Genomic DNA, 23423 nt, shown 5'->3' with positions numbered 1-23423 from the left:
GCCGCCTCTTTATTACGTGTGTATTTATAGGAGTCCTTTCCAAAAATGAATGTCACATCGATTTTTTAGGGTTTTTGGATAATATTAAAATAATCGAAGGAATTTTTTATCGGGTCAAGTTCGAGTCAGGCCTCTAGTAAATTAATTAATTTTAATGTTAGTTTTGCTTAAGAGTCTGTGCTAATCCCCTTTATTACAAATAACTATTAACTGAGGGAGTAATTTTATTTTACTTACAAAATATTGGAATGTAATGATTAATTTTGAGTGAGAGGTAAAATTAACTGATTTTGAACCTTTTTTAGACCTAGAAAAAAAAAATGTGCCATGGTCGCTCGTCAATCCCATTTGAGAGGTTAGAACCATATATTTTGCTTTTAAACGATCAATTTAGCTGTTTAGGTATACGCAACATATCTTTATATACCTATAAATAGAATTTCATTTGTTACAACTTACAAACCAACTTATATGACTTTGTGAGACTTTTCAGGTTAATTTTTAAAAAAAAAATACAAAAATTGACCAAAAATGATGGATTATAAACTTCAAAATTGGCCAATTTTGGACATTTTTTTCGAACTCCAAAAGGAATGTATGGGTTGTTCCCATGGACCTCATAACACCCCATGATCTGAGGCCATTTAAGTAGCTAGAAGGCCTAGAACCATTTAATTTTCTTTTAAACAGTCAATTAAACTGTATTATAACTTTTGTTATACAACACATATTTGAAAAATACTTATTATCGGTCTTTATAAACCCAAGAATATAATTTTTTTTTTTTTTTTTATTTATTTATTTTTTTTTTTTTTTTTTTTGTTCCTAACCAACTTGTATTCATTTTAAATATTTATTCTTTTACGAAAATTGCCCAAAAACAGTGGATACAAATTTCAAAATTGGCTGATTGATTTTGGACCTTTTCAGACCAAGCAAAAAACACATATATGCTGTTGTTTTTTCCAAAGACCTCATAACACCCCGAGAGACCATTTGAGTGGTTGAAAAAATCTATTTTGCCTTTAAACGGTTAATTTGATTACTTTTGTATACGTCACAAAATTAATATATTCAATTTTGAGCCTTTATGCACTTAATCCAAATCAATTGTTAATAGTCTATCAAGACTATCATTAACTTAGTCAAAGTATATATCTTTTAGCTTGTTAATATGCCCTAGGACTTTAGCTAACCTGAGTATTCACCTATTTATATGCAACTAGATATCTTGTTGGAAATTATCAAGCTTTCCTATTGTAGCATATCTTTTCATATTAATAATAGGAAACGCTATCAAACTATCCTAAAATAAAGATTAACAATATAACAAATAAATATATTTTGCCTAACAATAATATTGTAGCATATCTTTTCCTATTAATAATCTATTAATCTTCCCTATATATATGAATACAAGAGAAAGAGTTACGTTACATCTCTCAAACAAACTTATTTTTTATTTCTATCAATTCGATTCCTTCTTTACAAATTTTTTTGTCAAGGATCGGAATTGAGAGTTCAAAAATTAGTTGCAAGTATGATGAATCAGGGTAAGACTAGATATCATAATTATTTTTCTTTGGAGATAATCTCCGAGATACTCTCGTGGTTACCCGTTAAATCCCTTGCACGATTCAAGTGTGTTTCAAAGTCATGGTACGAGTTAATCGACGATCCATATTTCATTCAACTCCGATTTCGTCGTCGATCTCATCTCAAAACAATATCCAATGCTAGTACCCTCGTTCTCGAATCTATTCAAAAAGAGACTATTAATATATACTCTATAGACATTCACCACAAGTGCCAACGTCTCGTGACCCAATTTCCGTGCCCTAAAGACATTGCACGTAACGCTAAGATAGTCGCCTCGTGCAATGGCTTACTTTGTTTCTTGTATACACTTCCAAATCATCATCCATTTGAAAAATTCCTTTCACTTTATAATCCTGTTACCAATGTACTTAAAAAGTTACCACAATTTAATTTCGACTTGAAAACCAAGTATAGTGAGGTTTTTGAGGTAGTTAACTTCACCTACAAAACTAAGTATATCGAGATTGTTAAGATGGTAGCACTTGGTTATGACCGTAAATCCGATGATTATAAGATTTTAAAGTTTACGGAGTTATGGAATAGTGATGAGACACGAAGACTAGACCGAAAATCGTTGGTGTATCGATTAAAAAGTAATGTTTGGGAGATAATCGAAAACCCGCCTTGGGAGTGGGATTGGAGTGTACTAGGAACAAGTACCATTTTCGCGAATAACTCCTTTCATTGGCTCAAACACGAGTGTAAACGCATAAAATGTTTCGATCTCTTTACTCAAAGGTATTACACGATGCCTCTCCCCGAAGAAATTTCAATAAATAGACTAAAATTGACGACTTTGAAAGGACAATTGTGTCTAGTGACGTTCTATTTGGACATATGGATATTAAACGAGCACGAGCACGAACACGAACACGAGCATTATTCATGGACTCGTATCTTTCACACCCAATGTGGGTGGTTGAATATTATCGATGACTTAGAAGATTGGAGATACTTGAATTTTGCTTGCTTAAAAGATGGAAGCAATAATAGTGATAACATCATTTTAGCAAGTAGTGATTATTTACAAAATCTAAGGAGATTTTTGATTTGTTGTGATTTAGAAAGTGAGACAATAAGGAAGATTAGCATGTCTGGCTTACTACCAAATGATCCATTGATGCTGCCTGTTGTACAACCTTGGGTCGAATCGCTTGTCCCTTTGCACTGATTCTTAATCGATGACAAGATCAGAAACAAGCAAAAAATCGCCATGTTCATGTTCAACTTGGAATTAAGGTAAAAGATCAAAAATCTAAGATATTTGAACATTAATAGTTTACAGTATTTGTTATATATATATATATATTTTTTTTTTTTTTTGAAAGCATGCTTATATACTTATATATAACTATATATTCTCTTAAAATTAAAATTTTGTGCATTTGCATAATTTTTACTACTAGTATTTTACTTTGAAATTGTAGAAAGGATTTACTTTATACAAACTATTAGAATGACTGAATGAGATATGGTCGATATCAAAAAATATATGTGTGATATATTTTCGCGTACACATTAGTGACATAATCTCTAGCAGTAGGCAATGCAAGAAGTATTCAGAACCCGAAAAGTGTAAGTTAGATTTCTTTGTTTAGACACCTTCATTGTAAATCACAGCAACATGAGTTATATACAAGCCTTTTGAAGATAAGTTACTATATAAACTTAAATAAAATATATCTACAATCGTTTTTTTTATATGATTCTTGTAAGTTCCCATGTTCAATGTACATTCATCTTTACATACGTCGATGCAAGCACATTGATCCAAGAGGTGAAGCCACATTCGAGGAAGGGTTCTTCACCTAAGTCCCTAAAAGGCTAGAAGCTTCAATTCAAGGACCTGTAGTCATGTGTTTGTTAAAAATGTAATCTAGAAAAATCTAATTAGTTATATCTACAATTAGCTAGATATTTCTAGAATAGGCTAGTATCTTGAAAACTCTAGTTTATGTAAGAAAGTAAAGAGAAAGCTAGTAAATTAGGAGTAGAGTAGTATGTCGGTGGAGCAAGTAAACCAACATATACCACTATACTAGCAATTTGCCATGCAAATGTAAGATTAACCCATGCAATAATATAAAGCCATTACAATTTAATCCCACCACTACTTCCACTCACCTAAATTCTAACAGTGTTCGTGTCAGATCCTCAACACTCTATTAGCATATAGATATGGACATGCACTTCAATTCAACACTTCAATCAATTTTAAGGAATTATCTATGAGTATTAAAGGTTTACTTTATGTCCAAACAACATACACTCCTCCACATCCTACTAAAATATTATTATCAGCATCAATCAAAAGCGAAACATTTTCCATGATAAACTTGTATCTTCTCTCACTAATAATATTACACATAAATCAAACAAATATAGGTAAAACCCACAAAAAAAAACTAATATAGTTTTTCTTACAGATTTTCACATGAATTACAACAAAAACACAACCCCTTTCACCCATTTTAAAATTACTTACAAAAATAAACATAGAATTTCAGCATCTTTCAACAAAATCACAACCCCATAATAAATTAATTAAATAAAATATTTCAACACTAACCCATAACATTTTCTGAAAAAAATAACAATAAAAATGCAGTGTAAATTAAATAGAAAATAACCTGAAGAAAGACAAGGTTTTTTCTAAATAGAAAATAAGCTGAATTCCCATGAACAGCATCATCCAAATATTTTCAATAGTGTTCGTTGTTGGAATATAGGTTTTTCACTTGAATTATCGTATTCAATAACCATTACAACTTTTACAGGAATTTTATCGGGAACCCACATCGTAGTATCGGCCGGAAGAACGACTGAACCATCTTCAGACACCAAACGCCTTTCATCATCAAATGTATAATTTTTGTATTTTATATTAACTTATTAAAAGTTGGCGCTTTTAATTTACTTATTATACAATACTCTCTTTCCCGTGAGGTTATTTATTTATTTATAATAATTTTTTTTTATTAGCTGAATTGATACGAAATAAGATATTTATTTGTGCGGTTTTGAAATATGTAACGGGATAAGGGTTGATCACTTCATTTACGTAATTACAATTATTATTTCTAAAATACCGAGAAACTTTTACATCTTAATTATAGCTTAGTTGGATAGGATTGTTAAGGAGATATTTTCTCGAAATTTAATACAGTTTGTACACACTCACTGACTCACACAGTCTCTCTTCTTCTGTGAGTGATGGATAGTGCATGTGTACAAATTGTATTAAATAAATAAAAACATATATTCCGTAGTTAACTAGGGAATAGTTTGTTGATTTGACCAAGTGCACCAAGACTCTACGTGTGTTATACTTGGGCAGGGGCAATAAGGTCAGGTCAAGTCAAGTCTATTTTTTATTTAACTTCTGCTAAATCATTGTGACCAAACAAATCGAAATTTGAGTTTGTGTGTTATCTCTATGTGAGGGATAACTCAAGTGGTTAGAGTTTTCCTCCCGATTCTAGGAGATTCTCTCACCTCTCGCCCTTGTCGTGGCTATCTAAAAAATAAAAAAAAATACAAAATAAAAAAAGGATAATCTCATTATATACCAAGAATATTTCTGAAATATATCTCAAATCTTAACACCTCCTTTCTTCTTCCTTATATAAATAGAGATGATTGATTAATTATTACACCAATCCATGACTCCTAAATAATTCAGTGAGATTGAATCATTGAACAAAACCCTAAACCTAGCTAGCCTTTAATTTAATATAGAATAATTGTTACCATGTCATATGTTGGAGATGAAACAAATCCTCCAAGGAATGCCCAAACTTATGTCAAAAACCATAAAAATAATGTTAATTATTGTGTTTTTTTCTTCTTTCTTTTGTATACCTCATCATTATTAATTACTAGTTGGATAATCTACGTGAATGCGAAAACCCCTCCTTTCAAATTCCAAGTCGATTCTTTTGACATCGATTCAATAAGGATTGACCACAACTTTTTGGGTACATCAGTGAACATGGATTTGAAGCTAGCCCTCTCCGTGAAGGCCTTGAGAGGAGCCAAAGCATTCGAGTCGGTCGTAGTTTTGGTTAAGTATCAACAAGAAATATTGTCCACAATTGAGCTAGAGTCATTCTATCTGGAGAACCAGAAGACGTACACCAAGGAAATTCAAGTGTTAAGGGTACCAATAGAAAATAAGTTAACTACTGATTTAATTGCTAGAGATGTAGAAAGACATCATGCTTTGGTGTTCACTATTATTGTTCAAGGTCAAAGATGGGATATTGATTCAATGACTGATAAAAAAGAGGCTATGATTAATAATTGCTTGGACATTAAGGTTGGATTTGCACATCCCTATTTGCAAAAGGGATCTATGATTAGTGCTCCATTAATGTGTAATCTTGAAAGATAAAATTATTGTAGGTTGTAATTAATTTAAGATATGTTGCGGTAATGAGTTAAAATAAAATTATCAGAATAAGCATAGCTTTATTTTTGGGTGTTTCACCCGGCTCACCCTTAGGGCTAATCCGGATTCGAGGATTAGTTTGGGTGGTTAGCTTTCAGTCCCCTTCCGATTGTTGTTGTGGGGGTGGAATTATTATTATTATTATTATTATTATTATTATTATTATTATTATTTTTTGCATCAAAAAAATTATTATTATTATTATTATTATTATTATTATTATTATTATTTTTGAATAAGTTGAATAATTATCATAAATGGAGTGTATTCATGCTAACACACCTAATATACATTTCTTCTAACAAACTTTATGTTGACTTGGATTTTTATCGTAACAAACTTCATTTCAAATTTTGATGCTTTTTTCTGCATTCTTTTTTCTTTGTTTGGGCCTGGATCTATTCTTCTTTTCATATGGATTTACTCTCCGATGTCCAAACTTCATTTTTAAGATTAGGACTTAAAATAAGGCGCCCAACTAATATACGTATAAAAAAAAATCACTTTAAATTGGTTTATAAATGGCCAATTCATTTGAAAGATCATCTAACAATTTTAATTTTAGCAAAATTTCGTCTGATTAGGGGGATTAATTGTAATTCTTGATTTAAGAATTAGTATCACTTCTTATGTTCATTGAAACCAATGACATTTAAGAAAACCGAATTACAAAAGCATATAATCAATTTACAGTAAAGTAAAATTGACCCAATCTAAAACATGATGTAGCTCCTAGAGTTTTACCTTTGCGGGATTAAAATATACCAAGGTTAAGGGTTGATAATTTCATTATTTACCCCTGAAATTTTTAAGTTCATAGTAAATTACATATAATTAGATGAAGCCCGTGCGATGCACGGTTTGTTTGATTTTTTTTTTAATAATTTTTTTTTTTTTGAGCCTAAAATTTGTTATATATTTAGATAAAATTCCTAATATTAAAAGATAATATATAATATTTATTTAATTTAAACTTAAAAATCTCATTCGCCAATTTTGCTTACATGGCATTTAAATTATTTAATTCTAAAAGAAATTAATAATCTCTTATTTAATTAGCTATTACTAAGATTTATAATCCTACGTGGCGCGTTGAGAAAATTAGATCCTACGTGACTCTCTAAAAATTCGGGAAAAAACTCCCCTTTATATATATATATATTAGATTGTACGATTTTTTTACGTATACAAGTTTATGGGTTGATTATGTATGTATTTTATTTCGATCATGTTAAAAAACCTATAAGTAATTTTAGCTTAGGGCCTGTTCACATTTACTTAATTTCAGTTCAGTTCAGCTTCAATCAGTTCAGTTCAGCTTCAATCAGTTCAGTTCAGCTCTTAATTTCCTTCTCTCATAAAATGTTCATTTCAGCTTCAGTTCAGCTCCAATCAGTTCAGCTTCAATCAGTTCAGTTCAGCTCTTAATCTCCTTCTCTCATAAAATGTTCATTTCAGCTTCAGTTCAGCTCCAATCAGTTCAGTTCAATTCAGTTCAGCTTAGTTCAGTAAATGTGAACATGCTCTTAGTTGGTTAGGATCATTAATTAGATTATTGGTCGGGGTCAATAAAATCTAGTCAAGTCTAATTTTAATTTAACTTCTGTTAAATCATCGTGTCCAAACTAATCGAACTCGGATCATCCGGTGCATCAATTTGCAATAGTTAAAAAAAAAAAAAAAAAAAAAAAAAAAAAAAAAAAAAAAAAAAAAATCAGTGCACCCTTTGGATTTCTTCTTTGTAGCTTATCTGTTCTAGTCGACTAAATTTTTTGTAAAAAAGCTTTGCTTAACCGCCAACAATGGCGGCAACCATCACCAACTTTCATCCATTCTCTCTCTTCTCTGAAACTGATCTTTGTTTCCCTTTCAATCCCACTAAACCCAACTTCACAAGAACCTCATTCATTACTTCCCCACTTTCATATCCTGCAATTATCAACCATGCTCATAATCAGAATAACCCTCCTTTTTCTTCTTCTTCTAAACCCAAGATTAAAAAGACAGGTCAAATTTTCAGAAATTTAAGTTTATTTTCATCAATTTTAACAATTTCAATCTCAATTGAAGAAATGGGCATTTCTACTTTTTGAAATTTTCTTCTAAATGACTGGTTTTCAGGTGTTCTTGATTCTCCAATGAAAACCCAGAAGCTGAATTTGGAGGTTTCACCCCATAGAGCTGGTATTTAAGTTTATTCAATTTTTGTTTATTAGAGAATTTTTTCTTAATACATCTTGCAAATTTTGCTGTTACTTTTTTTAAGCTGTTTTAGTTGACATGATTTTGACTATTCTGCATTTATAAAATGTGGGTGGAATATTTTATGATTCATGTGATTCTTTTATAGTTTGATTTAGTCCATAGGGTGGTTTGAATTATGTTTCAAACTTTCAATATTATCACAATCATAGTTCAATTATAGAGTGTTGAAAACTTGAAATACCTGGTTACCTTTAATTTACCCTCCATATCATCTGGCAACATGTTGGTATTCTTCATAAATAAGAATATAGCATATCTTGTACTCTCATCAAACTTGGGCTGAACCTTTTGTTTAACCAAGTTTGCCGTCTTTGCTATAATACACTTAAGTAAAAGTTCTTCTGGACTGTCATCTGATTTGTTAAAATTTTCAGCTTGCTATTCTAAATTATTGAGTTGAAAAGTAATGGAATTTTAATGCTTTGTTGGTACACTTGGAAGGCATTTATGTGCCAAGGTTATGCAAGTGTTGCCGTCGTGTCTAATTATCCAAATGCTCATATATATTGAGCACAATAGGTTATGCAAGTGATGTTGGTCATGGGGAAGATTGTTTCGATTTTTAAGAGTCTTTTGGTTTGGTTTTGTGTGTAAATTCAGTGGCTGCTGTGAGGTTGATGCGGATTGAGTTTGGTGGTGCTTTCGCTGATCTTCTAAATGAGAGAGGCAAGGGTTCAGGGAACAACGAGATGGAATACGTTGAAAGGACTCTTGGATTTCGCACCAGAGACCTTGAAGAAAGAGATCTCAGATTGGTCTTCTATTCTATTCTCTGTCTTCCTAAATTTCATAGTTCATATCCTATCTTTTTCTATTGCATTAATGGCAGAAGTTGAGTCTTAAAGCTACTTTAGAGTTTAGACCCTTTAAGGCAATTGCTAAATTTTAAGAGCAAATATATCCTGAATATAGTTGAGATGCTGCTTATTTTCTTTTTGCTCTTTTGTGACTTGAGTTTGATGCAACTTAGCAAACAAGAGCAAATGTATAGGTATAATTTCACAGTTACTCCTATTGCTTGGAGGCACCTTCATGGATGCCTCCTCCATTGGTGGACACCCCTCCACTAGGAATATGGTGGGAAATGTGTGATCTTTCATCTGCAGAATATTTGTATCTTCATGATGTTTATTCTTTGGTGGTGAGTAAAGAAAGTATAGGACCTTTTGTTGTGAGTCTTGGACTCATAATGAGTACTTCTGAATATTGTGGTATTCGTACAAGTGCTCACAAAAACTTAGGTTAATGATATGCAGATATGGCACTGAAAAAGTGGTTCTAGGACTAAAATAAGTTCCTTTAGTGAACATGTTCTAACCAACTTTCCATCCAGGGTTTGTAGATACTTATTCTAAATAAATCTAAATAAAAGACGTGTGCATGAAACTTTTTGTATTGTTCTATAGAAGTGCATTATTGCTTCTAACTGTTTATCTTGATATTTAGGTTACTGACATTGTTGGCGGTGCAATTCGCTGGAGAAAATATCTGGACTATCTGATTCTTTCGTTGTGTCATGATGAAGGCTCTTTTAGGAGCATGGAACCTCTGCTGCTACAGGTATATCACTCGAAAGTGCTTCTGCTAAGGCTTAATCTATTTTTTTTTCCCCTGGAAATCAGTGATGCAAGTATCACTTTTAAGCTAAAGATATAAAATTTGGTTAATTTGGTAAGTAAATATCCAAATGCCTTATTGTTTCAAAAGCTGTTATCTGGTTTATTAAGGTGTAGTTGTTATACTGTTATGTTGGATAGCTTTGACCTTAAAAAGTGATAATTATATTATTCATTGTAGAATTCTATGAGACGTATACTAACTTATTTTTTTTTTCTAGATCCTTAGGATTGGATTTTATGAGATTCTTAAACGGGAGATGCCTCCATATGCTGTTGTTGACGAGGTTAGTTTTTGCTCATCTTTGCTACATGAGTCATGTCTCGTAGATATAGTTTATACTTGTTATGGATTAATATGAAATACACATGATTTCATACTGCTGTACATAGTTATTTGCTATAATTCTCTTTGTTGTTGTTTCCTTCTAGCTAGCATTTGCATGTAAATATTGCTATATTTATGGTCACTTGATGCATGTTAATACCTAGCAGGGTGAATGGTTGATTCCCAGTGGCTTTATTTGCAGTGACTTGAGCACACTTGTGCTATTGTATGCAACTGAAGAGGGTTGCATTATTTAATATTCTGTTGCATTATTTAATATTCCCAAATCAATATTTCTGAGATTTTGGAGGCTTATTTTATTTGTTCTTTAGGTTCAGATACGTACTCTTACCACTGGGTTTTATTGCAGAATGTGAATCTTGCCAAGTTTGCACTTAGACCAGGCGCAGGAAACATGGTGAATGGGATCCTCCGAAAACTAGTTTCTCTTAAGGTTTAAATTTCTTGATATCAAATCAATCTTTGCAATTTAATGAGATTGGAGAGGCAAACCAGTAAAAAGCCACCATTCTTTTCTGGGAGTGGATGTTTATAATTAAGTTGTTCATCCTTGATATATTTTAAAACATTTAAGTTTTTTCTCTTTACAGGATAAAGATTCCCTTCCTGTACCTAAATTGGATGGTAATGACCGTGCACAAGCACGTGCCCTTGCTACTACTCATTCCCATCCAGTGGTGAGTTCACAATGAATATATTAAAACAGCAGCTGAAACTTTTTATGCTTGTATACTTGAGAATATGGGGCAATATTCATGGTAGTTTTATATTATGCTTTCCCTGCTCACCTCCCCCCTCCCCCACCACCACATAAAAAAAAAAAAAAAGCAGCATGAATCCAGTTGTGAGTGTGATAGTTGTATATGTTGACCTGGAAGCGGTGCTATATGCTTTCAGGGTATTACAACCATTGTACGTTAATGCTGACTAGTCTCTCTTTTCCTCATAACCCCTCCTTCCCCACCAGTGGATGGTAAGACGGTGGACCAAGTACCTTGGACAAGAAGCAGCTATCAAATTAATGATATGGAATAACACTGATCCAAGTTTCAGCTTGCGGTTGGCTTTTTTATTATCCTCCTAGTCATGATTTCCTTATGGCTTTGTTGTGATACTAATCCCGCTATTTACTTGTTTCTGCATCTGTTTTTCTTGGTGCAAGGGCCAATATTGCAAAAGGATTAACTCGAGAAGACCTTGTTATGAAGCTTAATGTGCTGAAGGTTAATGACTCTTCCCTCTTATATACTGGACATCCTATTTCAATTCATAATACTTTGTCTTTAGGTACCACATGAACCTTCCTTGCACTTGGATGATTTTGTGCGCATCAGAAGAGGGATGCAGGTGCTGTCTTGTGACTCTTGTCATAATAACTTATGTTTATTGTGAAATGTTTAATATCTTAGGACCAATTTATATCCTGATTTTTTCTCATATCTCAGAGTGTGATACAAAATGGATTCCTAAAAGAAGGTTTATGCTCAGTTCAGGATGAGAGTGCAGGTCAGTGTATTTAAAATTATTTTTATTGCTTCATAAACAATGCCTTCTAGATCTTTTAGTAATTTGATAAGCTGACACTGAAAACATTCACAATTCAGTTCATACTGTGCACATCTCGTCGTTTCATACTTGTATTTTATTTTCCTTGGATCAAGACCATCTTATCTGATGCCATTGTTCTCATATTGATAGATAATTCATTCTATTCTCTAATTCTTTAAAAGAATATAAAGGAAGATAAGATGTCTGAAAAATGTATGACCTTATCATCTCACACAATCGTTAAGCGTAATACTATTATACATCTTTGCTTTGCTGCAGGTCTAGCTGTTTCTGTTCTGGATCCACAGCCTGATGATTGCATTATTGATTGTTGTGCTGCTCCTGGGGGGAAGACACTCTTCATGGCATCTCGCTTGAATGGCCGAGGTATATCATGAGCAAGTAGGCATTTATCTTTAGCAACAGTTTAATTACTGTTGATGCTGGTTTTGGATTCTAAATCTCTAGCTTTTCAGGTATGATATCAGCAGTTGACATAAATAAAGGTCGTCTACGAATTCTTGAAGAAACAGCCAAGTTGCAGTCAGTTGATAGTGTGATCAATTGCATCCATGCTGATCTTCGCTCCTTTGCAGTAAGTCATTGTAATGTGCGATACTAGCTTTGCTGTCTCCCTCTTGTTTCTTATAGAAAATACTTCCGCAATTTTTTCTATTTGCATCAGGACAGCAACAAATTGAAGTTTGATAAAGTTCTGCTAGATGCTCCATGTTCTGGCCTTGGTGTACTATCTAAAGTAAGTGGTACTGCTTTTCTTCCATTCAAAACTATTTTTGAGATCAAATCGTTGATCTATTTTATTTTATTTTCTCTCGGAAGAGGCCAGATTTGCGTTGGAATAGAAAGCTGGAGGATATGGAAGAGCTAAAGTCGTTGCAGGATGAGCTGTTGGATGCTGCCTGCAAGTGAGATCAAAATTAACCCTGCCTCTGAAAGTGCATATAATTGACTCTTTTCAAATAGGCCATGCTTGGATTGGGGATTTGGGGGTAATAGATTAAGGGGGTAATAAAAGTCAAAATAGGGTAAAATGGTGATTAGAGGTATTATTGTAGGGAGATAAGATGTTAATGAACAACATAAGAAAGAGAGGTGGAAATCATTACCCCCAAAATAAGGGTAATAGTTACCCACCCTCCCCTAGTGTAATTATTACCCCCAAAATGAGGGTAATTGTTCCCCTTTCTTCACCTATCACTTCACTACCACTACATAAATCTCCTTACAATCACACCATCACTATCTCCACCTTCCTTGTATTTATTTGCTAAGTTTGACTTTTATTAATCCCAATTCAAGCATGTCCTAAATGGCTCTTTTTCCTAATAGTGGACTCATAATATTCCATTTTTTCCTTTTGTCGGTCTGGTTTAACATCCACAGGCTAGTCAAACCAGGCGGTGTGCTTGTGTACAGTACCTGCTCCATTGATCCTGAAGAAAATGAAGACAGGGTATCTGCATTTCTTATTAGACATCCGGTAGGAGCTGTTTTTCTTATTAGCTGTAAATTATAAAATTTGTATTTTCCATTTTATATAATTGTTGGCTGGATGTCCGTCTCTATGTTAATTTGTTATTTGCTGGGTGACAGGAATTCCAAATAGACCCTGTTCACAGATATGTTCCATCTGACTTTTCAACTGAACAAGGATTCTTTCGCTCGTGTCCAGTGAAGCATTCAATGGATGGTGCATTTGCTGCACGTCTAATTCAATCACAGTAAGCATGGGAGAAGCCATCTGATGTGGCAGCTCCAGAGACTGACTTATGAAAAAAAATTAAGGAAAACCAGCTGATGAGGTATTCTTGAAGGCATGCCACACTTACAAAATCTTATGTGCAATTTTTTTTCATTTCTAAGCAGTCTCTTGCTATTTATCTTCAATCAGTTAACTTGAAAGTTATTCTATTGCATCTAATATGCAACCTTTTCTCCTTTAATTGTTAACTTTGAGCAGTAGGATAATGATGAATTTTTTACTGATAAGTTAGCTGGCGTGCCAATTGCTTTGTCCTTTTTGATACAGGATGATGTCAAATACTTGTCCCAGAACGAGTTAAACAAGCTGCACATCCTGGTAGGCCTGAAGATTTAGCAGGCTGTTGGTCCTGATTTGAAGGTCAGGCGACAGAGACAGGAATATTGAACATCAATTCTACCCTTGTCATATATGGGTGTCTCGTGTCAACAATCCAAGACCTTGCTGAACAACCACCGATGGGGAAAATAGGTGCTAATTTGGTAGCATGAAATTGCACACGATTGGGAGAGAGAGACAAATAGAGGGGAGGGGGTGGGGGGTGTACTGTTAGTTAGATTGGGCTCCCATTTAGCTGCACCACTGATTATGGTATATATAACACCTGATTTGTCAAACTCATTGTGTATACAACACGAATGGTTGATTATGCATTAGAAAACGCTCAACATTCATTCATGTAGCATTGTAGCTTAATTCTTCATCAATTTTTGAAGATTTTTGCTGCTTTATTGGAATGTCTGAATTCTGACAAAGTGACATCTGACCCTGATGGTAAAATCTCCCCCTCCCACTACAAACTTCTCATAGTCTTATAGTGCATGGAACTATGAAGTATCTGACAGGTGCACCGCTTTCATGGCTTCACCCCATTATAATAAGAACATATAGTTACAATTAGAGCTGATTAAAAGTTGTGTTGTGTGGTGCTCATGTTTAGTCTCGTGTCAATTTCGTGTTGCTCACAAAATCTATTTAAAACTATGTAAAGTATAGGATAATTGCATAATTTGACCACTAAAGTATAGGATAATTGCATAATTTGACCACTTTGTCTTAATAGGTCGTGTTCGGGTTGGTTTCAAATCGTGTAGTATCAACTTCATGTTTTCTCTGACTCCCTCTGTCCCTTAATTAGATTCCTACTTCTCTCTATTATGTGAGGAATAAATGTTAGAAATAAGAATCTAATAAAGGGACGGAGGGAGTAGTAACTTCGTTTTTTTGTCGTGTTGGTTTCGATTTGGAAATTGTACATGGTCAAACATAAAAGTCAAAGTTTTACAAATAACCAAAAGGTGAGATTTTGTATAAACAAAGTACGGAGTAACAAGAAGAAATGCAGTGAGCTGAAACAGAGACACAAAAGAAATGAAGAAGCTCACTAGAGTTTCCCCAATTTCTCTCTCCTCCGCCCTAATTCGAACCCTAACTTCTTCTTCTTCTTCAATTTCAACAACAAATTTCTCATTGAAAAATGTAACAAAATCCAATTTTGAAGAAACCCTAGTCGACCTTACTACCCATGTCAAAGCTGCTGATTTCGTCGCCATTGATTTGGAGATGACTGGAGTTACGAGTTCTCCTTGGCGCGAATCGTTCGAGTTCGATCGGTACGATGTCCGGTACCTTAAAATTAAGGATTCTGCTGAGAAATTTGCTGTTGTTCAGTTTGGTGTTTGCCCCTTTCGCTGGGATTCCTTCAAAAACTCCTTCATTGCTCATCCGTTAGTAATCTCTCTATCTTGTTCATTTTCTATTGAATTTGTTAATTTATAGTGTTTTTTGAAGTTTTAATTTAGGAATGTTATTAATTTGTGCATAAATTTTGAAATTAGTAGTAAATTTTAGCTGAACTGATTGAATGAAGAAGTATAGTGTATTGGGATTGATGATAATCTTTGAATATTAGTTGAAGAGGAGCTCCAAAAAATGCTGACTTCTTTTGATCAGTGTTGTGCTGCAATGGAGGATGTAGTAGTGTATTTTAGCAGCTTTGTTTTGTCGAATGCGTCGCCCTGGTATTGGTTATGGTTATGCTAACACTGCGTAATTTTCGGATGTTTGAGAAAAAATGTTGCTTTTTCTCGAATGGTAATGGTTTGTGATTGAATATTTTAGGATGCCCCTTCTTGAATTGAATGATGAATTGATGAGAGAGTGTGAGGATAACAAATTGGAAATTATGTGGTACCTTATTAAATAATGGTAAATTGGAAGCTTGTAACAACCGGATTAGTGATAAGAGTGATAGCTATTACGGATGGAGGGAAATCTGGACCCCCTCCCTAACTCGAGTTCGTCTGTCTGCTAGGTATGGTGCTCATCATTGCATGATAATAGCGAGTATAGCTGTTGAATATCAAGGTCTTGAGATAGTTATTGTCCTAACTGCGGTTATTGTTCCTGCTATTTGTGCTTAAATCTTGCAATTTTGTAAGGATGTTTGTCATGCTTTAATTTACCTATATTTGATATCTCTGCTTGGTAGGTAGGTGTTAATTTTATTGTAAATTGCTGGACATACATAAATCAAAGTGATTTGGAACATGGGTAATCAAGTGCATCAGAATTAAGTCCAAATGTTATTATTCCAAATGTTATTATGAAAATAATAAGTTAATCTCAATCATTTGAAAGGCACATGAAGGGTTACTTCATCTAATAATGTCATATCGTCTCATTGGCAGGCATAATTTTTACATATTTCCACGTCAAGAGCTTCCCACTGATGGCCCGTCATATGAATTTTTGTGCCAGACGAGTTCGATTGACTTTTTGGCACAATATCAGTTTGACTTCAATACATGTATACATGAAGGTAACATATGCGATTCATCACTCTTTTGATTCTTACGTATGTGTTAGTTCCGGTTTTGGGTGGATGCAAGCATGCCAGTTTCATCATTCAGACTTATATTCATAGAAAATTATAGTCACAATGATGTCAACTTTTTGTGGTAAATTTACACGTTGCATAATCTCAGGAGTGTCTTATTTATCCAGAGGACAGGAAGATGAGGCCTTGAGTCGCTTGAATTCAATATATAACGGGAAATGGCAAAATGTTAATGAAGTTAGAGATATACCTTTGAGCAATGTAGCTGATGTTCTGTTCTCAGAACGGATGAAAAATCGGCTCAGCGGTTGGCATGATATGTTGCTACTCAACAGAAATGCAAATGCTGTGCTTCCAAGTGCTGTAAAATCTAAACAACAATTTGAAACCATATTTTTTAATATGCGTCCTGCTCTTAGATTGAACGGGTTCACCTCTCATCAGTTGAAGTTGATGGAATTGGTAATCTTTTAATCACAGTTTTTACATGCATCATGCCTTTTTATTTCAATTTTCAGGTTGAATATCTTGTCTGCAGTAGTGTTAGTACACTGATATTGATCAAGTTGCACCAGATTTTGAACTTTGGGATGCTAATACAATAGTAACTTGTGTGATGACATCTATTGTTCATTTCATAGAACTTAATGCCTTAGTCATAGCTAGTATGCCTGGTTTCTTGTTGAGTACTTTTATTTTGTCTTCCTGTAACAGTTGGCACATTGAATCCTGATGATCTTCTCTTGAAGACTTTGTTTCTATTGGAGTATTATGTAAATGAGCTTGCATAGTCTTACATACAGTTTTTTTTTTTTGTTTTTTGGGTTATATTTTGAAATTCCACTAATTTAGCACTGCAATCGCAGGTCATAAGGAAGCACTTTAAGGATCTTGTTTTAGTTCGTGCTCATGATGAAAGTTCCATCTTGCAGAAGCTTGTTGTTTATGTAGAGTCCGACGATGACAAGATTAAACTTATGGTGAGAAAAATGTCAATTACACTGATAATTACTACATTAATTACTTTTCCTTGGCCCATCTTAATTAGTAGGTCAGTATAGCCTGTCATGATGAGATACATGCGGGGATGGTGTTGGTTGTTGCAGACATTGTATTAGGATTGTTTGTTTCTTTTTGAATCTGCTTGGCATGATTAGGTCTTAGCCGTCTTACTAAACGATATCGCTTTTGTTTATTGAAGTAAGCCCATAACTAGCTTTGTGCAGCCTTTTCTGCTTGCCACATTTATAAATTTTCCTTCTTTTGCAGGAGGAGATAAAGGATGAGTCTCACCAGCACGCAAGGCGAAAAGTAAAAGCAGCTGCAGGATTCCGGCATGTCATTGACCTCCTCTGTGCTGAAAATAAGCTAATTGTAGGTCACAATTGCTTTTTAGGTATATTTTTCTTGCTTACATGCTCAGGCAGTCTGGGACCAACACCCCCACAGCCCACCTCTCATTAAAAAAAAAATTGGTAACCATCCCCACTTTAATTGTGACTTTGTGAGAGGTGGGAGCATTATTCCTACACCATATTATAATGTTTGCACTTAAAGTCCTTACAAGTGTCATTTCTTGTCATCTGAGATATGGCATATTGTAATTGTGGCAGATATGGCTCACATTTACCATAAATTCTTTGGTCCTCTTCCATCAACCGTTGAAGAGTTTGTGTTGAACATCCACAATTCTTTTTCACAAATTGTTGACACGAAAGTACTGTTGAATGCGGACGCAAGCCTTCAAAAATGTATGAATAAAGCCAGCACATCGTTAGCCTCCTCATTTTCTCTGATGTGCCCTGAGATAGCCTCCGGAAAATCCTCTGTTTTGGGCATACAGCCTTGTGTGAAGGTGGAGGTTCAAGTGGATGACATGAGGTTTGTCACCTGAACTGCCTTGTATCTAATTTTCCATAAAATGCTTCTTTTAAGTTTTCAACATGTCTGTCTTGATTCTCGAGGGCAATCTGTAAATCAAACTGGAGATGGACTTTTTATTGTAGATAATTTTTCATTTTTTCAGTAAGACATTGTTTGCACCAGTGTGACAGTGTCAATTGCAATTATTCACATTGTTTCTGATAGCTACTTTCTACTTTACTTTTTTGTATGTGAAACCAATTTATTCCAAAGTCTTTTCCCAGGTCCTCAAATTGGAACTCTGGGGCAAGGCATGAAGCTGGTTATGACGCATTCATGACCGGGTGTATCTTTGCTCAAGCTTGCAGTCATCTGGGTGTTGATTTCTCTTCTGAGAAGGTATTAAACAGTGAGAATCTTCAAAAATATGTCAATCAGCTTTATCTCAGTTGGAGTTCAGGAGATGTAATCAATCTAAGCACTGGTGATGTGAATGAAATTCCCGTTATCAATTCTGTTAAAAGGAGGTTTCTCAACATAATGCATCCTAGCATCGTATTGATCTGGGGATTTCGCCCAAAACTCAGGGCAAGTCAGATAAAAAATTGCATCTGTAAAGTGTTTGGTATACACTCAGTTGCTTGCATCTATAACTTGGATGAAACTGCAGTGTTTGTTCAGTTTAGTACGGCAGACTTGGCTGCTAGCTTTCTCGCCTTAAAGGAAGGTTTAGAAACAAGTGATGATTCCATCTCTGTCCTACATCCTTTATCAAAGTTGTTGGAAGGTGGAAAAACCCGCGCTGCTGGATATGAAGTTTACAAGGATATCTGCAGTTCCCCAATTTCAAAGGTCTTGTTTGCAGAGCAAGCAATGGCAACTGGAATTAATTGGAAGACCAAATTAATAGATATTGAAACAGATTGCCAGAACCTAGAACCAGAGAAAATTACTGAGAAAACTGAAAGGTCAAGTCTATCACCAGAGATTTGCAAAGCAACCAAATCAAAGATAGATGTTCATAAGTGCATATCTGATCAGAATGTATTTGACAAGATTTTGTACTCTCCTGATTCTGAAGCCGACAGAGAGTTGAAAGTCACAAGTTCTTGTAGCTCATAGGCCATTTAGTGTAATCATTTGAATCTCAGCAAATTGATTAGATTTCTGAATTTCATACTTGATAGTAAAGATAAACCTGTATCATTTCAGTGTAAGACATCTTGGAAATAATATAGGGAAATTTTGATGGTTCTATATCGATGTCTGTGACTTGACTTTCAATTTTTAGTCTCTTGAAATTTGAGATTCAGCAAACTATTCATGTAATTTGGTATTTTTCAGATGGATTTTGTGGCTTAATTTTGTCCATCATAAAAACCATCACTTGTTGCAGGAAAAGTAAGCAGAAGTATAGAACAGCTGAAGTTGCAGAAAAAGGATGCAGACATGCAGTAAAATAAATTCACTAATTCATATTAATACTAAAATCATAATCAAAGTCCAATAGTACTAAATTAAAACAAATATTCCTCAAACAGCAGAGGAGAACAACATGAGTCAACTAAAATAGATTAATAGAACTCTGCCCTAAAGGTCTAAACTCTAAAGCGATAAATAAAAAAAAAAACATTCCTAACTTCAAAGAACTTCCTTAATCCATGAACAGATAAAGCACGATCACGACACCCATGAACAGCGTCATAAAATAAGACGTGACAGACAGAATATCACTGGCATTGGTAGGGGTAGGACCCCATGAATCAGTTATGAACCCATCTCCGCCATCACGACCCCCAGTTGGTCCCTCAGCCGAGGGTGCAGGGGCAGGGGAAGCGGCAGTGGGCTGATGAGCAGCAGCTTGCACCATGACGCGGATGATCATCTTCTGACCTGCTAGACAGTGATCTGGTTCACCACTGATAAAGTATACAAAACCCGAACGATCAAACTCAAAGACAGTATCCCCATCATCAAATTTCAAGATTGGGTTGCTCACATCACAGTTCTCATAGTCAGCTCTTTCAACCAGGAGCACTGAGTCTTTTTTATACTTGAAATCTATCAGTAAAAAACAAACAAACAGATTGTCAGAAACTGACTTACAGTACAATGTCAGATAATAAGCACTACAAAATTACCAAATCCAACAATTAAACAAGCCTAACATACAAAACTCAAATAAGTAAGATTGTTTTATAACATTCATATGCAAGAAAACATACTGATAGTATCTCCAATGTGAAACCTGTGTTGCTCAGCCCACTCATTGTAAGTCTCGAACTCGCTTCCATCAGGCTTAACCCATCCGCTGTCACCTCCTACCTGAAGCTGAAAGCAGGAAACATGGAAGACAGCCAAGGAGATAAAGAGGACGGCGAAAATCAGAGAAAAGTTTGAAGCTTTGTTTGCAGAAAACGCGGTCATTTTCTTTTCTTGTTGATGAAATCAGAATATGTTTATGCAGAGAAAGTAAAAGAAGTGCAAAGAATGAAGCAAATGTAAGTGTAAGTACTTCGAGTTTTGCAGTTTATATAGAAGAGTAAAAGTGGCAGTTAAGGTAGTTACTTTAAGTGTTGGTCAAAGTAAGGAGAAGTGGAGGGAAAAGTGGGGAAAGATTGAGGGAAGTTTTTAGCTCATTAATTAAATAGTGGGTTGAATTTGATTTTCAGTCAAAATGCAATTTTGTTATATTTTAAATTTTAAGAAAATAAATAAATTATTTTCTCTCTTTTTTAAAAAAAATAAATTATTTTCTATTAAGATAAAACTTGAGAAATAATTTTAATTTTTTCACTAGAAATTGTAACTTCATAAGGACAACATAACAGAACTTGTTTAAAAAAAAAAATACATAATAGAACTTTCAGGAATTATGAAGTTGATGGTGGAGAATTATACTCCGTAATGATTTTTTTTTTTTTTTTTATATGGATATATTTATTACTTATTTTAAAAATAAAAGTGAAATTTATTTGTTACTTTTTTTTTTTTAAACAAAATTTATTTGTTACTTAATGTTAATTGATAAAATTAAAAGAATTTATGTGTGATTTATTGAACATAAATATTAGGATAACCCGTATGTATATTATGAACAAAAGTTATTGATTTTTTTGGCAAAAATCACACATAACATACGTGTAAAAATTATTTGAATACTTCTTTCAAAAAAAAAAAAAAAAAAAAATTTGAATATCCGATGTAATTAAAGAAAGAACATTTCATAACAAGGATCTTGCTAACAAATACCCCCCAGATAATCAAGCAATATGTAATATTAAGAACGGACCATGGATAATCCAAGTAATGTAGCGGGTATGTACCAACAATATATCCTAGACTTAGACAGTTTGACTAGGCCTTTTTTTTAAAAAAAAAAACATTAAACTTGAGATTCTTAAATTGTTGATAGATCTTTTTGTTATTACATGATAGAGTATCTTCATAACAATATTCCCTTGACTTAAATGAATATAGACTTAAAATATTTTGATATAGATAGATGACCTTAGACACCTTGATACAGTTGACTTACAAAAACCTTTGTAAAACAGCAAATCTTTCTCCTTCCCTATGTAATTGTATATGTTATCATAAAGATTTTTCTCTGATTATTCAAATACTTGTATATATTCTCGAATCTTTGTTGATTTTGATTGGTATCATAGTGTTGTAAGCCATCAATTTGGTAAAAATTACAGTAGATATTGTTGATTTCAGCATATCCTGTAGATGTATGTATGTTTGTATGTATGTGCTAAACTTCGAACTCATTTATACATGTTGAAAAACATTTAGCCATAAGCAACTTCAAATGTCTAACATTAGCTAGAGAAGGTTAGTTCATCCTTTCTTTCGCGATTTTGGTTATGTTTTTTTGTTCTTGGTTGTAGTTAAGATCGATTAGCCATAAGCAACTTCAAATGTCTTCTGGCATGTTATATGTTACATGGACACGAGTGTCACGACTACAATTTTTCTGTGTTGATACATTTGCAAGTGTTTTTTTTCCTATAAATCTATAATTTTGCATATTTTGGCCTAAGTTGAAATTTCCATGAATTCGACTTACCTCATGAGTTTTTCTGGTGAAATGAAAGAGTCTATGTATCCAATAGATAATCTTTATCCCATTACTTTCTTCCATATTATAATAAATTTAACTAAAGTTTCTGTCATAATGTGTGTTTATGTGTTTGCATATTCTCTTTTGTTCATAATATAGATATATTTGTGATACTGTGATGCTTAATAAAAGTGTAATTCTAATGTACATTTTGCTGCCTTGTTTGTAGTTCATTCTAATCGTCGCAATGACTCGAGGAACAAGGCTATTCATGTCCATTTGATCAATTTTGCATGATGGAAGTGTTGACAGAAGAGAGAGAGCACAACCCATCATTTGCTAAAGAAAAGCCTTTACCTGTGTTGGGAGTGTGCTTTCTCTTCTTCTGTCAACAAAATCATATTCGTCTTATACATGTGAATGTATGTCCTTCTTATCTCATACTCTTTTCGTCCCTATTTAATAGCAGTCCACAATTTGATTAGAGGTAAAAATTCAAACAATTAAATTTATTATAAAAATCTACTGTTATAATCTTTGTTCATCATTCTGAATTCTGACACAGTTTTACAAGAAAGAAGCAAACCTTTATATCATGATTTGGACTAATGGAGTAAGAGTAGGAGTCATAGGAAAACAGTATGCACCACTTGGATAGATCATATACATATAGCTATAAACCTATAAATAACAATAGAATGGTAAAATTCTATGATCTGCTTTAACTCCTGAAAGAACTACAGGTAGTATTTACTTCAAAAATCTAAATTATGCAGAGATGTTGATTTCAGAGGAACTAATCATTTTTTTTTAATCTAATGAAAAGTTATCAGGTGTCATGCATTTTACTTAGATTTCATAGGGTCATATATTTCTATAGTAGTACTATAAATTGCAATGAAGAAAAGCAACCAGGTGGACAAGCTTATCAGACCAAGCAGTTTCGAGTATTAGATACATCACAGCATAGTCAAATCTGAGCACAAGTGCGCAATCATGTAAGTTGCTTTCATTGTTGTTATTTGTAATAATACATGTCTGA

At 33.7% G+C, this 23423-nt stretch overlaps 4 protein-coding genes across 4 annotated transcripts; 3 read left to right on the top strand and 1 right to left on the bottom strand.

Moving 5' to 3' along the window:
• The first annotated feature begins 1540 nt into the window (after positions 1-1540).
• Positions 1541-2770, top strand: LOC145628323 (F-box/kelch-repeat protein At3g06240-like). Its single transcript, XM_081680607.1, has one exon. It carries the CDS (start codon positions 1541-1543, stop codon positions 2768-2770), a length of 1230 nt encoding a protein of 409 aa, XP_081536733.1.
• Positions 2771-7765: 4995 nt separating this feature from the next.
• Positions 7766-14543, top strand: LOC145629472 (uncharacterized). The gene is made up of 18 exons (XM_081682079.1): positions 7766-8056; positions 8171-8233; positions 8915-9069; positions 9761-9874; positions 10152-10217; positions 10629-10712; positions 10870-10956; positions 11247-11338; positions 11442-11502; positions 11567-11626; positions 11725-11785; positions 12107-12214; positions 12304-12422; positions 12513-12584; positions 12668-12753; positions 13232-13328; positions 13442-13650; positions 13878-14543. The coding sequence occupies exons 1-17, from the start codon at positions 7852-7854 to the stop codon at positions 13571-13573; spliced, it is 1662 nt and encodes a 553-aa protein (XP_081538205.1). The 5' UTR covers positions 7766-7851; the 3' UTR covers positions 13574-13650; positions 13878-14543.
• Positions 14544-14701: 158 nt separating this feature from the next.
• On the top strand, positions 14702-19524 carry LOC145629471 (poly(A)-specific ribonuclease PARN-like). The gene is made up of 7 exons (XM_081682078.1): positions 14702-15337; positions 16301-16431; positions 16598-16911; positions 17316-17429; positions 17719-17845; positions 18063-18330; positions 18597-19524. The coding sequence occupies exons 1-7, from the start codon at positions 14982-14984 to the stop codon at positions 19432-19434; spliced, it is 2148 nt and encodes a 715-aa protein (XP_081538204.1). The 5' UTR covers positions 14702-14981; the 3' UTR covers positions 19435-19524.
• Positions 19409-20783, bottom strand: LOC145629473 (early nodulin-like protein 6). The gene is made up of 2 exons (XM_081682080.1): positions 20538-20783; positions 19409-20373 (listed from the first exon to the last, which is right to left on the bottom strand). Exons 1-2 carry the CDS (start codon positions 20737-20739, stop codon positions 19967-19969), a joined length of 609 nt encoding a protein of 202 aa, XP_081538206.1. The 5' UTR covers positions 20740-20783; the 3' UTR covers positions 19409-19966.
• Between the last annotated feature and the right edge of the window lie 2640 nt (positions 20784-23423).

The sequence above is a fragment of the Chenopodium album genome, chromosome 4, assembly GCF_948465745.1.
Source record: "Chenopodium album chromosome 4, dcCheAlbu1.1, whole genome shotgun sequence".
Lineage (NCBI taxonomy): Eukaryota > Viridiplantae > Streptophyta > Magnoliopsida > Caryophyllales > Amaranthaceae > Chenopodium > Chenopodium album.
This window is presented reverse-complemented; position numbering and strand designations above follow the sequence as displayed.